Source organism: Lynx canadensis, chromosome A3 (genome assembly GCF_007474595.2).
Source record: "Lynx canadensis isolate LIC74 chromosome A3, mLynCan4.pri.v2, whole genome shotgun sequence".
In the NCBI taxonomy this organism is placed as follows: Eukaryota; Metazoa; Chordata; class Mammalia; order Carnivora; family Felidae; genus Lynx; species Lynx canadensis.
Window position 1 is genome coordinate 101,879,952 of NC_044305.1, and position 14,452 is coordinate 101,894,403.

A 14,452-nucleotide genomic window follows, 5' to 3' on the forward strand; every position below is an offset into this window, starting at 1 on the left:
AGCCCCTGCCCGCGCGGGTGCCTACAGGGCCTCCCTCCCTCCACCAGGGCAGCTGGGGAAACTAAGGCTGCAAGGACGGATACAGCCACGAGAGGGCGGCAGAGGGCCCAACCGAGGGAGCGGGAGCGAGCCGGGCGGGCGGAGACTCGGCGCCTGACCTCATACTCCAGGTACTCCTTCCGCAAGCGGTACTCTTCCAGCTCTCGGCTGCGGCCGCGCCGCTCCGGTAAGTTCCTCTGCAGATCCAGCAGGTCATCGGAGGCAGCGTCCAGGCAGTTCTCGTGGGATCGATGCTGCTCCTCCTGGGAGCGGGAGGCAGAGGGGGAAGCTGTTTTTCCGCTCCCCTCCGTTCCCGAGCCCAGGTGCACAGCCCATCGCAAACCCCACTTCGTTCCCGGGCCCAGGTGCGCAGCCCCTCCCTCCCACCTCCCCTCTCGTCCCGCGTCCCGCGCAGCGCCCTTCCCCGCCGCACCCGGCCCTTCCGGGGGCTGTACCAGGGAGCTCTGTGCGGGGCCCACAGGCAGGATGGGCCTGACGAATCTGCGCTGGGAGCCCACCGCTGCGGGGAAGGGCGGCGCCGAGTGCGTGGCGGCGGCCAGGTTGATGCGCGCGATCCAGGAACTCATCTCCTTAGCAGTGCTGCGGGCAGAGGAGGCCGTGGGTCCCCAAGGTCACAGGGTCGGTCCCGCCCCTCCCCCCACCCCCCCAGCTTCCTGCGGTCTGCACAGTCTTCCAGGACTGCTTCAGGACCCAGCGCCTCAAGAAGCCAGAAGCGCTGCCACGGATCGAGGTGGCTGACCTCTGCTGGTGGTTTTAGTCATCCATCAAAGAGGAAAATCTGGGAAGGCAATAGATTTTAGACCAAATGTCCAAGCCAGTGCTCAGTTGCTAGAGGCTTCCTGGAATCCTCCGCTCGGAATTGGGAGGCTTGACCGGGACTTACACGCGGGAGGCAGATGCACTGGGGAAGCAGCCCGGGTCAGAAGAGGCCAGCAGGCAGCACCAGCCTCTGGGGCCGCCCTAGGACCCCTTCCAAAGGCTGCAGCATTCTCGGGCTTCCTGGTGAAGAAGGCCGCGCCCGCCGGTCCCGGCCAGCAGCCATCAGAGGGTGAGCAAGGGATGGGGAGAGGAGAGCGGGGGCTTTGCTGCTGTCTGTCACCCCAGGAGGACTTACGGTGCCTGGAAGAGGTAGAGCCGCCAGTCGGCAGTCCGCAGCTGGAAGACGTGCGGCTTCTTGGTGTAATGGATGGCCGGGGTGGCCAGCGAGTGGTGCACCCCCACGGGCTCGTCCACCATCTGCCCCACCAAACTCTCCTCTGCAGGGCAGTGGTCCTCTCCCTGCCACGGGGCCCAGGGGCCCAGAAAAGAGGTTATCATCTGTTGCCCACCCTCGGAACCATCCTGGGCCTTTCCCTGTTCCCCCACCCTGCCCGTCAGGGGTGTGCACCCCGTTCCTACCTTCAGGAAGTAGAGAACCATCCCCCGAAGCAAGGTGTGGAACATCTTCCAGCCGCGCTTGCCCCACGGTGCTGCCCCAGGAGTACACAAAGGTGGGCGCCCCATCCAGACACGTAGACACACACGGCCCCCTCCCCCACCAACTCAGTCCCTGCCCAGGGTCCACGGAAACACGCAGCATAGCAACACAACAAAACACAGTCACAAGCAAGCATGCACCATGCCTCACACCCAGGCAATCAACAAACAACAAACAACAAAAGAGATGTCCACGCTGGCCGCCCCCTCTCCGAACACTCCCACCCACGAGCACAGACCCACTAGACATCTTTCTGGTCCCATCCAGAGAGGCACAGGGACTCAGTCCTCAAGCAGAAGAAGGCCTGCTTCCCTAGAGTCCCCTCCCAGCCTGGCTTCGGTCCTGTCGCTGGCCTGCTCTAAAGCCTTCACCTGTCTGAGGGATGAGGCCAAATGCACCTCCTTCTGTGCTCTGTCACACACACCCCCATTTGGAGCAAACTGCGTCTACTCCTTTGTCTACGGGGAATGCCCTCTTGCCCTCCGTTCCTCCAAGGTTCAGCTCAGATACCATCATGTCCCAGAAGCCTGACCCGTCCCTGTCCCCCAAATCTCATCCCCCAAACAAAACCAAAACCTAGCCCTTCTCCACACACCACCCCCCCCCCCCCCCGGTATTTGATCTTACCCTCCCTACACCACTTACCAATCTCTACCTTTTATCCCAGACACCGATGTGTCTGTCTGACTTCCCCTCACCACAGGGACCCTGGAGGGCAGGGTCTGTCTTGTCCCCGCACCCCCACCCCCTGGCATCTTACATAGCGCCCAGCACACGGTCACCAGCAAGGAAAGAACACAGGCGCCGGTCCCTGACCTGTGCGATCTCTCCGCACACCCGCATGCATCAGCCGTGTCCCCAAGCAGAGCCACTGTAGTACGCACGCACACACTCTAGTTCAATGGCAGACGTAAGCCCCGCACAGCGACAGGGCAGCACTCACTCTTCTTGCCATCTGCATCATGATGCATCTTCCGGGCCAGGATGCCCTGCTTGTAGGTGGGTGCCATGGGGTTCTGGGCCAACTGCAGGAAGGGCTTGTTCATCTTGCCCGCAGCGGGAGACAGCTGGGCCTTCTCTGGTCCGGCTGCGTCTTCTTCGTCCCTGGACATCAGAGAATCAGGCTGGGGGTACTGGCCGGGCAAAGGCCACCAGGAGGCACCCATAGCCTCAGCACCCCGCACCCTCTCTCTCACTGGGGAGCCAGATCACCCAGGACCTCCCAAGAGGAGTCCTTCCAAGCCAGCTCATCCGTTCCTGTCATCCCCAGCCCCACCTCCAGGTGTGACCTGGGCTCCTCCACCTGCTTTGAAACTGGCCCTCACTCAGTGGGGGAGCACTGTCCGGGGCCTTGGGGCTCCTCCAACTCTCAGGTGGGCAGGTGGAGGGAGGACAGGCCCAGAGACGGGGAAGGGGGCTGTCACTTACACAGCCCATTCAAGCTTCTCACTTCGGATAGACCAGTAGAAGGCCTAGAAGAGAAGGCACACAGTGGGCAGGGAGCCTCGGCCTGTGGGGCCCAAACTCTACCTGGCATCGGTAGGACAAGGGCAGGCCGCAGTCGGCCTCATCCACCCCCAACACAGCTGCCCTTCCTTGAGCGGGAAGCTCATTCATGCATCCACGTACCCATGCAGGCGTGCAACCATTTACGGAGCCTTCACCGTGTGCCAGGCACCATGCCAGATGCTGGAGACAAGGTGAGCAAAGCAATCCTAGTCCCTACCTGAGCTTAGTGAGGCCTGAGCTAGTTCTCCTGAGAAGATGAATCATCCACATACCATCCCGCCCATGGGACACAGCAGGAACGGCTGACTGACGGGGGCAATAAATATACGGTGAACGAATGAATAAATGAGGTGCCGGAACATTGAAATGATATAACAAAGAGTATTCGTGTCGATGCATCCTGCTTGCATGCCTCTGGAGCCCTGGCAATGCCTGGCACACAGCAAGGGTGCAAGAAATGTTCACCCCACAGACAAAAGAACCAGGGCCAACACTGCTTATGAAAAGCATGCTGTGTGCCTCGCCCCGCTCTGAGCACCTGACAACCTTTATTTCACTGTGATAACCACACCATAAAGTGGTTGCTACCCCAGGAGGAGCCCAAGTGGGCCAAGGGACAAGAATTCAAACCCTAGAACCTGTGGTTCCTAAGTCTTAGACTTCAAACTGCCCTTTGTTCGTTCAGAGGACCAAGAAACCAGTGCTCCTCACATTCCCCAAGCCTCAGAATTGCCGGGAATCCTAAGAGAACATTTTAGGGGCCCCAGCCCCAGAGATTCTAATTCAGTAGGTCCGAGGCAGGGAGCCTGTGAATTTCCACAAGCCGACAAATACCAAGGTGGTGCTGATGCAGCTGGCTAGGACCCACGCTTTGGGACCTTCCATACACAAGCCTGTCCTCCCAAAGATAATGCAGCAGAGGCAGGCCCAGGCTGGGAGCCCCTGGCACCGTGAGCCCAGGGAGCGCCCCCCCCCACCCCGGCACCCTCCCTCCCCACCATACCTTCAGCAGCTCCTTGGGGAAGTTCCCGCCGTCACATAGGCCGTTCAGGTTGGTTATGAATTCTTGGCAAGTCATGCTCTTCCCAATGTTCTGTGGCCCATGCAGAGGAGGGGGACTGCTGGCACACACTCCTCACCCCAACAGAATAACCCCCCAGGCGGACACTCTGGAACGTTCTCCAGTTCTCCAGACCTACCTCCCCCGGGGCCCTTCCATGACTCCACCCCGGGCCTCTGGCCTCAACCCCCCTCTTCAAGCACCCCCGCCCTCTCACCTGTCCATGCAGGTCCGTGTTAAGGAGCATGATGGCACAGGTCAAGGTGTGTACAGAATCTGCTCCAGAGGGAGGTGAGTGCAGAGAAAGCTCATTGGAACCGGGACTCCCGCGTTTCCACCTGCCCGTGCTGGGTGGGGTGACCCCCAAATGCTTCTCTGGTTCTCCACAGTCCCCCAGACACTCCCACCAGCAGCTACCCAGTGAACTCCTGAGTGGACCAGGGGACACTTCCATGCAACCCCCTCCCAGGCACCCCAGGACCCCCCTGCCCTGCCTTCAGGGCCATCCCCTTCCTACCTGCTGAGGAGAAGGCCCCAGGATTGCAGTAATGGAAGCGTTTGGAGAACTGGTAGAGGATTCGCTCCCGCTCCTGAGTCTCCCCACTGAGCACCAGGGCCTGCAGGAAGACCCTGGAAGGAGGGCCAGAGTCCAGGATGGAGCCCAGGCTGGGGCAGCCAGCAGGCGCCAGAGCCAGGGGGCAATCAAGATTCCAGTGCCGCCACCTCCCAGCCATCCCTCCGCCCCAGAGAGGGCCCGGGGGTCTTACCGGAGGGCGCGGTCCAGGCTCTGGCCTCCAAACTGGAAGAAGGACAAGTACTCCTCAGCCACCGCCCTGCTGAAGTCATTGCTGTGGACAGGAAATGGGCATGAAGCCTGCACTGGGGGTCGGGGCCCCAGGGCCTGCACACGTCCCAAGAGGACGAGGGGGCAAGGGGGCAGCAGGGCTCTGGTCTGCCACTGGCACCATCCAACATCGAGTGGGGAGGACACGAGGAGTTGGGTAGGGGAGACAAGGGGGCCGGTCCACTGGCTCTAAGCAGGGCTCAAGAGTATGGACAAGCGGTGACACGCGTGATGAAGAGGAAGAGGCAGGCAGGGCAAGGGGATGGGGGGGAGGCATGGATTGGGACAGGAATGATGGGATGAAGGTCAGCAGTGGGGCAGCAGGGACACAGGGACAGGAGGGGCGACCGGCGGATGGAGTCTACCAACCACTCCTCCCTCCCCTGACTTGACCTCCAGCCTTGCTCAGGCTCAAAGCCCCTTACTTCTTCTGTAGGTAGGCAGCCACTTCAGACTTCCGGAAGCCTTCCAGGTGATAGAGGCGAGAGGCCAAGTTCCAGGCCACCTTGTCGGTCCTGACACCATTCGCCAGCTTGTCTCCAGCCTGTGGCCTTTGGCCTTCCTCGGGGGACTGTGCTTGGGGCATGGGGCTCTCAGGAAGCCTGCAAAAGTCCAACAGAGTGCTCAGACTACCACGGGGGCTGGACAGGAAGGCGTATGGGGCAAGTGTCCCTACAGGTCAGTCCTGGAAGGGATGCTCAGAGTCCCTGCCCAGAGCTCAGCAGGCGAGCTAGAGCTCCAGGGCCTTGAGCGGTGGGGGCCGAGGGAAGCTGGACCAGGGCCTCACCGGCGAAAGAGGCAGCGTCACAGCCTGCTTGGCCTGGCCTGGCCTGGCCTGGGCACCAGGAGAATCCAGCCTGCAAGGGCTGGAGTCAAGCTTAGCACCTGGCACTTTCTCGGGCAAACCACCAGGATGTTCTGAGCCTAGTTCATCTGAGGTGGCAGGTGTCCCCTTTGAAGACACCAGTGGTATTTAATCCATCCCCAGGAGGGATGGCATTTGTCTCTCCAAACCCCACCAGCCACTCATCTCCCTCACCTGTCCTGCCCTGCCCGTGTCGCCTCCGTGCCCTCTTCCCCCTGCCAGCCCCAGCCCCAGGCTTCACTCCTAGAGCTGGAGCCACGGAAGGTGCAAGGAGGAGGGAAGCACAGGAAGCCAGCCCGGCTTCAGGCACAACTACAGCTCGGGAGTCAAAGAGGCGGCTTCCGACCTCTCCCTTCTCACACCGGCAGTCCTGCGATAAAGGAAGCCGTCGCCACAGGAGCCCAGATGGTGAGCTGTCATTATCGCGAGCTTACAGGGGCCCAGGCAACCCCGACAGACTCAGGGAACACTCAGAGCCTGGCAGCTAGAACCCTGGAAGTCACCGAGCCCAGCCTCTCCCTGACTCCTCCGGTTCCCTGCAGTATGACAACCGGGGTGGGGGGGGGGAATCCTCGTGATGTGCCCACTCATTATCCACGTGACCACGGTTAGGGGGCTGTACGGATGTTCACTCATCAGAACGTGAAAATGTTCACTGATCAGCCGGCCACTTATAAAATTAGGCTGCACTCGACAGCACTCTCTCCTTTAACACAAATGTCCATCTCTGGCTGCCCACCCCCCTTCCCGGGGCATGTCTTTGCTGCTCATTCCTCACTGCTTCCTGAGGCTTCTAACGCACCCAGCAAGGCGGGGCCAGCATAACAGAGACCCACTGAAAAGTGAAATTACAAATCTCGCCAAAAAAACGTTTAATTTCATGAAGTCCGTGTAAGTGATGCCAGAAGGTTCCAGGAATCACATGGAAAGCCACTGACAAACAAGGAACTGGAGGATTTAGTCCACTGGACAACTGAAGAGAAGAAAAATAATGACACATTTGTCACACCTAAACGGAACTATGTGAATACCCAGCTGAGCAAGCCCTAAAATACGTTTATAGGAACGACCTAGTCGATTAGCGTTGTTACAATGGGGAGTTACTTTGGGGGTAGAAAAAATAAGGCAAATATGAACTGTCACAGGATTGACATGGGGCAATGCATCCTGCTTGCACTTAAATTGGACACTTTAAATGGGTGAATTGTATGGTATGTGAATTCTTTCTCAAAAAAGCTGTTATTAAAATAAATGAATTGAGGGGCGTGCTAGGTGGTTCAGTCGGTTAAGTGTCTGACTTCGGCTCAGGTCATGATCTCACAGTTCCTGAGTTCGAGCCCCGCCTCCAGCTCTGTGCTGATAGCTCAGAGCCTGGAGCCTGCTTCAGATTCTGTGTCTCCCTCTCTCTCTGCTCCTCCCCTACTCACACTCTGTCTCTCTCTCTCAAAAATAGACATTAAAACAAATGAACTGAAATGAAATGAAAAGTAAAATAAAATATAATAAAAATAACCTCTGTGACCTCACTGTGACAGTCAGGCCCAAAGGAGACATCTCGTGGGGCCAGCAGACTCAGGCCAGGAACATTAATCGTATATTGTGCTGAAAATAAGATTAAACTTATTTATTTATGTAATACTTAACATCATAGCAAGCAAAGCCCCGATCAAGCCTTTGTTTCATTATTTACTATGAAAGTATGCTTCTCATTTTAAGCAGATTTACTTACTTTTGGGTTGTATTGACTGGAGTTTTGGTATGACAAGCCCTGTCTTCTCAGATTCTGAGAGACTCCCCTGATTACCTAGCCTCCAAACACCTCCAGAGACTCCAGAGTGGAGTTTTCCAGACGCATGAGGAAGATGCTTTGGTTTCTGGCACTGCCTGAGGCTCTGTCCCCATCATCCAGTAACACTGAGCTAGGAGTGGGGCCAACCTTCCAGTTGGTGCGAGCAGAACTGTCACCGGTGCCTCCTGGTCTCTTCAGTATGTCCCTACTCAGCCAGCCAGAGAACAAAACCTCTTTCCTGGGTGGAGACCCCAGGTGCCTCCCGGGGCAGGCAGACATCTACGCTGGCTTCCCAGGTGTCCTGTTCCTGCCTCCGGCCACAGTTTTGGGGCTATTCAATCCTGCCATGGGCCCCAACATCCACCCCCTTGATTCCAGTCAAACTTCCCCTTGGTGTTCCGGCTTCCCCTGAGATCTTAGCCAGCACCCTGGACCTAGGCTCACGGATGGATTTCTCCTAGACATCTCAAATTCAAAGCAGTGTGTAATCCCCACATCACAAGCTCTGACCTTCACATTCCCCAGCCCTGCCTAGCACGACTCCTATTTTTCTGGGCACCTGGCCCCGGTCAGGTTCCCCGAACACTTCCCCTTCCTCCTCTCCCGGTGCCCAGACTCTCAGGGCATTGCCTCAGCACACACAAATCCCACCCCACGTGTGTAACTGTCTGCTTCTTGGTTTCTCGTACTTTCAAACCCTTCAGTATTTCCCAAAGCTTCTGTCACCCAGTCCTATACTCCTGGCTTAATAGATATTAGTGTGTTAAATCCCACTGTGCATTTCTCACACTCTGTCCAGACCAGGGCATTCCTAAATGTATCCACAATTAGAGAGCTGGTTAGTCTAACACTTACCCTTCTGTAGAAGTCAAGTGAGGACCAGGCTGGACGACGGCTCCAGCCTCTGGAGTCCTGGCTGGGCCTTCACTCTTTACTTCCTTCCCTGGGTTTGGAGCGTCTCTGGCCTCCTCTTTCTCCAGGAAACTTGGCTTTGCCCCATCTGTCTCCAGGAGTGAAGGGCATGAAGCATCTAGTGTCCACTCGGGAAAACTGCTGCCCTGGAGGGGGCCCCAGAGCCGCGGGCTGCCTTCCTGGGAGGACACAGGGCTGGGCCTGGGGCCAGGGCCTCTGCTCTCAGACTCAGGGCTGCTAGGTTCCGGTGAAGACGCTGGGCTCCCTGGGGAGCCAGGAGCCAAGGTGCAGGGAGCAGATTCTTGGGGACACTCAGCATCACTGTCACCTGAGGAAGAGCATGGAGTGAAGCTGACACGGGGCGAGAGGCAGACTGAGGGCAAAGGGGTGCGGCAGAGCCAGGAAAACAGCCTGGGAAGCCACCTCCACGAGTTCCCTCCCCGGGGCTCCTCCCCTGGAGCTGGGCAGCACGTTCTGTCCCTCCTTCGGGCAGTGACCTCCCACATGCAGAGGCAGTGGCCAGAGAGCTCCCAGGGGACTCCAGTCCCGAGGCAACCTGGGGTTCAGGACTTCCTAAACGACTAGGACCCAGGCATCAGAAACGCTGGGTCTTTTGTCCATTTCTTCATTTATTCTATGAAATGAGCATTTTCAAACCCATGGTCCTGATGAAGTCACAGAGGCAGAAGCAGGATTAAACCCCAAGTCTGTCTGGCTCCAAGAAAATATAATGAGACTTCTCAATGACACCTGTGAATCCAAGGATGATCTCTGTCCCCACCTGGATCCAAAGCCTCCCATCACCCAATTTCCCAGAGCCCATAATAGGTCTCACCTCTGTCCTGGGAGAGAAGAGGCCCCCGGGGCCAGGAAGGACCCTCTTCTGTCTGCCAGCCTTCAGGGCTGGGCAGGGCCTGTTGAGAGAGGCACAGGATCTCCATGAGCCCTGGAGGCACTGAGAGGGGAAGGTGGGGAAGGGAGAATGACTTGAGTAAACAGGGCCCCTCCCTCCCTGCTGTCTTCCCACCCGGACAACATGGCCCCAGTCCAGTCTAGTCTGGGTCCTCAGTTCAGAAGAGGAATCCTGGATGGGAAAAGACCCACATCCCAGAAGTGCTGGTGCCGGGCCCTAGTATCACCGGGCTCGTGTTCCTCCATACGGATGGGGCAGGGGAGGCCAAGAGAGGGGAAATGACTTGCCCAAGGTAATGCAGGATGTATGGCGGGGCTAGGTCCTGCGTCCCAGGCTTTATCCACACAGGATGCTGCAGACGCGGTGGGGTCACAGCTGTTTCCCAGAGAAGTCTTAGAGAGAAAGAGAGGCAAGAGGTTTGACCTGAGGGAAACTGTTCTTAGGGCCTTTAACACGCCCTACAAGGCCTCCGGGGCCTCCCATCCAGGCTCACTGACTTCTTGCCTTCTCTGCCGCCAGCCTCCTCCCTCCATGGGCTGCAGCACCGGCCCCAGGGGGGCTGGATTCTAGGGAGAGTGGCAGCACCCAGGCACTGGGATGGGAGCAAGTGCCACTTGCTGTGAGGATGGGGCTCCCAGGCTTCCCTCTGAGGACCCCAAGGGCGCCAGAGCAACAAGGGTCATGTACAGAGCCATAACGGCCCACACTGGGCACCCCCAGCCTTCGGGTGAGGGGACTGCAACAGTCCCCAGCAGCATCGCTGATCTTGGGGTCAGGTGAGAGAGCCGTTCGGGTTAATGGCTCTTCTGCATTGTTCTTTGCAAACAGAGATTAGAAAGTTACAGCCCTGCTCTGCCACCTTGACTTTCCTTATCTCTTAAGCAGAGGTCTCCCTGGGAAAACTGCTCCCTGCTGTCTCACATCACTTATCCCCGTAACTTGTCCTAGTTGATCTCAAGGACCTCTGCCATTGTCGCAGGGGCCTGATCTATCAACACGGGGGTGGGGGGGGGGGTGTTGAAAGATGGTGAACTAAAAGTAACTAAATGCTAAAATCTCTCAAGAAAAGAGAGGACAAGACTCCTAAAACAGACATCTCCCGGCCAGGGGCAGAGGTCATCTTGCAGGCTGAACTCTGCCCTGTTACAGCTGGGAAGGTCTTGGAGGTGGGAGGGGTGGAGACTAAGAATAGCCTGGAACACGCTGCAATTGGAGGAGCTGTTTGTTCTCCAAATGTGTCCAGACACAGCCCCCTGAAACTGGTGAGATGGAGACATTTGTGCACTTAATTGCCATCGTATTCTGTTGACATCATGGCGTTCATGAAACGAACGAAGGACTCATAATTCTGAAGGCCACCCCGGACCTGCTTTTCAGCTATATTACTTCAGCATTCCAAAAGGCCCTAGTATCTGAAGAGTGTTCTGGGCCCCGTGACCACAGAGAAAGGCCTTTCCTTCTGTGTCCCCATGCACAGCCTTGGGTCGGTCCCCAGGGCTCGGCTTACCTCGCTCTCCCCGCAGCCAGAAGGTGCTTCAGGGGTCCCCTCGGTGGTGTCAGCCACGGCCCACGAGAAGAAGTGAGGTTTGTAGGTGGGCACAGGGGATGGAGGTGTGGTGTGTCCGCTGCGATCAGCCGTGCCAACCCCCAGATCTGGCTCACTGCCCAGCTCCCATGGCACTCCGCCTTCTGGGAGCGGGGGCTCCAGGGTCTGGGGATACTGGGGCCCGGGTCTCCCATCTGTGTGAGAGTCTGAGAACCCCCAGGAAAAGCCAGCTCCAGAAGCACTGGTGTCCGAGCAAGGGCTCTCCAAAAAGAGGGGGTTGTCGAAGAAGACGCTCTCCTCCTCGGCACCCCACTCCGGGGAAGAGTCCGGCCTTTCCTCCCTCGGCCACACGGGCTTCGGATTCTCCCCCTCAGGCCCACTGCTGTCTCTCCCAGAGGCCTCCTCCGTGGGCAAGCTGGGGTGGAGGCCCGAGCCCCGGGGGCCTGCGGGGCTGGAGGGGAAGGCGGGGAGCTCCACAGGGGCTGTGGGGATGCAGCACCTCAGCTCAGCCCTGAGCCCTTCTGTCTTCTCCAGCTCCTCCTCCAGGTCCAGGACGCACATCTGGGCCTGCAGGATGCCCGCCCAGAACATCACCTGGGTGGACGTGCTCTGGCTCTGCCTGGGGCTCCCCAGAGGATGGCTGCTCCTGGGTGACCCGGGGGGTGCGGCCTTGTGCCTGGGCCCCCCCTGGGAAGAGCCGCTCCCCAGGTGCACAGGCTCTGCGCCCGAGGCCCCGGGAGGAGCATCTGGCTTCGTGGAATCTGGAGGCTCAGAGGACCAGGTCTGTTCCGCACAAGGTTCGGGAGGGTCAGGATGGCCGCACGTCTCCCTCAGGTCTGCTCCTGGGCACGGCCGCAGGTCGTCTCCCAAGGAGAGGCTGAGAAACTCCATGGGTTTCGGGTGTTCAGAGAGGCTGTCGTCACCCATCATCCGGAGCGCAAGCTGCTCAGGAGGCCCCAGAAATGTCCGCCTTCACAATCCCATCGTGTGGATGAGGGGGAGCGCTGGCCTGGGGTGCCGCTGGGAACCCACATCTACCCTGCAAGCGCCCAGAGCAAATGCAGGTTAGCAAAGGCTGTGAGCCCCTGGAGACACACGTCTAGTGTATTAGATGCGTCTGGGGTGCCTGCCACATCCATGCTCCCGGCTAAGGGATGCTGCCAGCCACAGCCCCGCCGGCGGGGTGAGGAGGGCACCGTCGACCCCCCCCTCCCCCGTCTCAACTGCTCGCTCCAAGACCCCCGTCTGTCGGCTGAAGGTGGCCCAGGGGCTTAGCTGGAAAAGATAAACTGGACGAACCAGATGATTTACTTGGGAATTGGGATTGGAGAACCGAGGGACTGAAGTGGTTGGCAAGAACCAAAGGTGGACGTGCCTCAAAACGGCACGCAAGCCACGGAAGCCAAAAACACACGTAAACCAAAGCGTGTGGGAGCCAAACAGACAACACTAGAGGCGGGGAGACCTGGGGGAGAAGCAGGCACCCAGGAGAGAAAGGTGCAGGCTGCCTTATTTCTGCCTCCCTGGGCTCCTGTCTTTGGGGCCTCATCCTTCGCTAGGCCAGGAGGCTGCTTCTCACTTCCACCATGCAGGTGGAGGCCAGAGGGGGCGCTGGGCTAGAGCCAGCCTGGGCTCCTGACAGGAGGACCCGCAGCCCACGGGCCTACCTAGCTGCGTGGGGAGGAGAGAGGTACAGGGCCGTGCCCACCAAGGGCTGCACCACATCTGCTCAGACCTGCCCGGTGCATCGGCCACACTCGCACCAGTTGGGTGCAGCTGAGGGATGCCCCAGGGTACTTTCCAGAAGCGTGCGTCTCCATGCTCTGCATGTGGACAAGCTACGTGGCTCTCTGGGTGGCCCTGCTTCTTCAGAACAAGTGGCTGGTTTTGATCCTGCGGACGCTATGGAACTTATAACCTGTTCCGCTCTTGGTACTGGCTCTCAGGAAGTACGGGGTCAAGTGCACAGGCCCTTCGAGCACAGATTTCCAGTACTGAACCCATCCCCAGCTTCATCCCACCTTTTCTTGTTCTCTCTTTGGCTCACTTTCCTCACTCGCGTGTTTCTACCGTGAAGTCTTGTGTGTGCTTGTGTGCTGTATTAAACTATTTTGGGGAACAAAGGTACAAATAAACACACACCTGCCCCTGACTTGTAACCACCTGTTGCCTACATTATAGCCTGCCATCAGACGCTCAATAAATGGGAACCCCCAGAGCTGGAAAACCAGGGTCAGGTGGGGGTCCTCTTGTTTAAACCTATTGCTTTAAGGTCACCTAGAAACACAGCTTGGCACTGTGCCCTCTTTTGGGAGGGTACCTAACAGAAATGACACAGGACCACCATGAATTTCAGTTTCTTGTTCCTCTTAAGAGCATTCCCCTAAAAGTCCCTCAAAAACAGAATCCTTTTCTGGACTTTTACCTCTCTGCCCCAACCGCCACATCCCTCACTCAGAGCAAGAATCTGTCATTGCTGAACTAGGGCCTCATGATCCTGAAGTTGTGGCCCCTGGGAAAGGCCCCCAGTCCCGCCTTCGAGGCCACCAAGTTCTGGCGGTGACTGTGTAGACTACCTTTCCCCCAAAATGGGGCTATTTCTTATTTTTAATCTTGTATTCAATGCTCTGAATCAAACTGATGTGCACTGGTCTCCCCCTTGGTCTTCTATGGGTCTCCTAGCTCGGCCTTGGGTCCTTCTTGGTTCTTTGTCTCCACCCCACACCCCTCCCCACAACCAGCCCCAGTTATAGGCTGAGGATTCAGATGCTTTGCTCCCTAAATCCTCGGCCGGCCCCAAAGGAGATATCTGACTACCTTGCTCCCCCTAGGTGGCTGTCCATTTTCTACTCTCCGTCCTCTCTGAGTAAGAGACCTGCCATAGTCGTATTTCCAAGGGAGAAGGAGGAGCGAACCTCACAACCCATTGTCTATACTTGGACAACCTGCCAGATCCAAACCTCCCTCCCCAGGCCTGTGTGAAGAATGATCAAGTATGAGTGAGGAGGTGAGATCCCACCACTGCAGCCCACAGGGCACAGGGAACATCGGGCAGAAAGTTCCATTTAGGGCAGAGGTGGAAAGAAGCACCCAGTCTACAGCTCACTTCCCCCGACCCCGAGGCTGACCTCCCCTGACCTTCCCTCCCTACCAGGACCTGGTCTATTTGTGCTTAGCTGGCTCCCCTCCCCACACCTCTGCTCCAGTCCTCACTCCTCCACACATTGTATGTGAACACGTGCCAGCCTCAAGAGCATGGCCCCGTGGGCATGAGAGTATTTTGCCTGGATGACATCAACTCTCCTACTCCCATTAGTGAACTCACTTGATAAGAAACGTTCAAATGCCAATAACAGGACTGGGAAATGCTGGCAGCAGCCAGTGGAAAGGACATCCCCCATGCTCCTCTTGGCAAATATGTACAGAATTCTACATAAATATGTATATGAATTAAGGAGCCATACAGGTAAACGTTCA

General features: G+C 57.8%; 1 protein-coding gene and 1 long non-coding RNA gene across 6 annotated transcripts in view; both read right to left on the reverse strand.

The window, feature by feature from the left end:
- The window catches only part of PSD4 (pleckstrin and Sec7 domain containing 4), a 35,238-nt gene that overhangs the window by 3,481 nt on the left and 17,305 nt on the right, over positions 1-14,452 (reverse strand). For all 5 annotated transcript variants that reach the window (XM_030311089.1, XM_030311088.1, XM_030311085.1 and 2 more), the window contains exons 2-16: positions 10,937-12,014; positions 9,717-9,821; positions 9,352-9,430; positions 8,460-8,844; positions 5,376-5,552; positions 4,874-4,954; positions 4,624-4,736; positions 4,324-4,382; positions 4,050-4,139; positions 2,966-3,009; positions 2,481-2,641; positions 1,459-1,529; positions 1,175-1,338; positions 495-639; positions 159-302 (exon numbers count right to left, since the gene is read on the reverse strand). In XM_030311089.1, coding sequence (XP_030166949.1) covers positions 159-302; positions 495-639; positions 1,175-1,338; positions 1,459-1,529; positions 2,481-2,641; positions 2,966-3,009; positions 4,050-4,139; positions 4,324-4,382; positions 4,624-4,736; positions 4,874-4,954; positions 5,376-5,552; positions 8,460-8,844; positions 9,352-9,430; positions 9,717-9,821; positions 10,937-11,905 — 2,787 coding nt within the window. In that variant the 5' untranslated portion in view covers positions 11,906-12,014. The remainder of the gene's footprint in view (positions 1-158; positions 303-494; positions 640-1,174; positions 1,339-1,458; positions 1,530-2,480; positions 2,642-2,965; positions 3,010-4,049; positions 4,140-4,323; positions 4,383-4,623; positions 4,737-4,873; positions 4,955-5,375; positions 5,553-8,459; positions 8,845-9,351; positions 9,431-9,716; positions 9,822-10,936; positions 12,015-14,452) is intronic.
- Positions 6,673-8,453, reverse strand: LOC115510826. Its single transcript, XR_003967850.1, has 2 exons — positions 7,329-8,453; positions 6,673-6,788 (listed from the first exon to the last, which is right to left on the reverse strand). It is a non-coding gene; the product is annotated as an uncharacterized LOC115510826 (long non-coding RNA).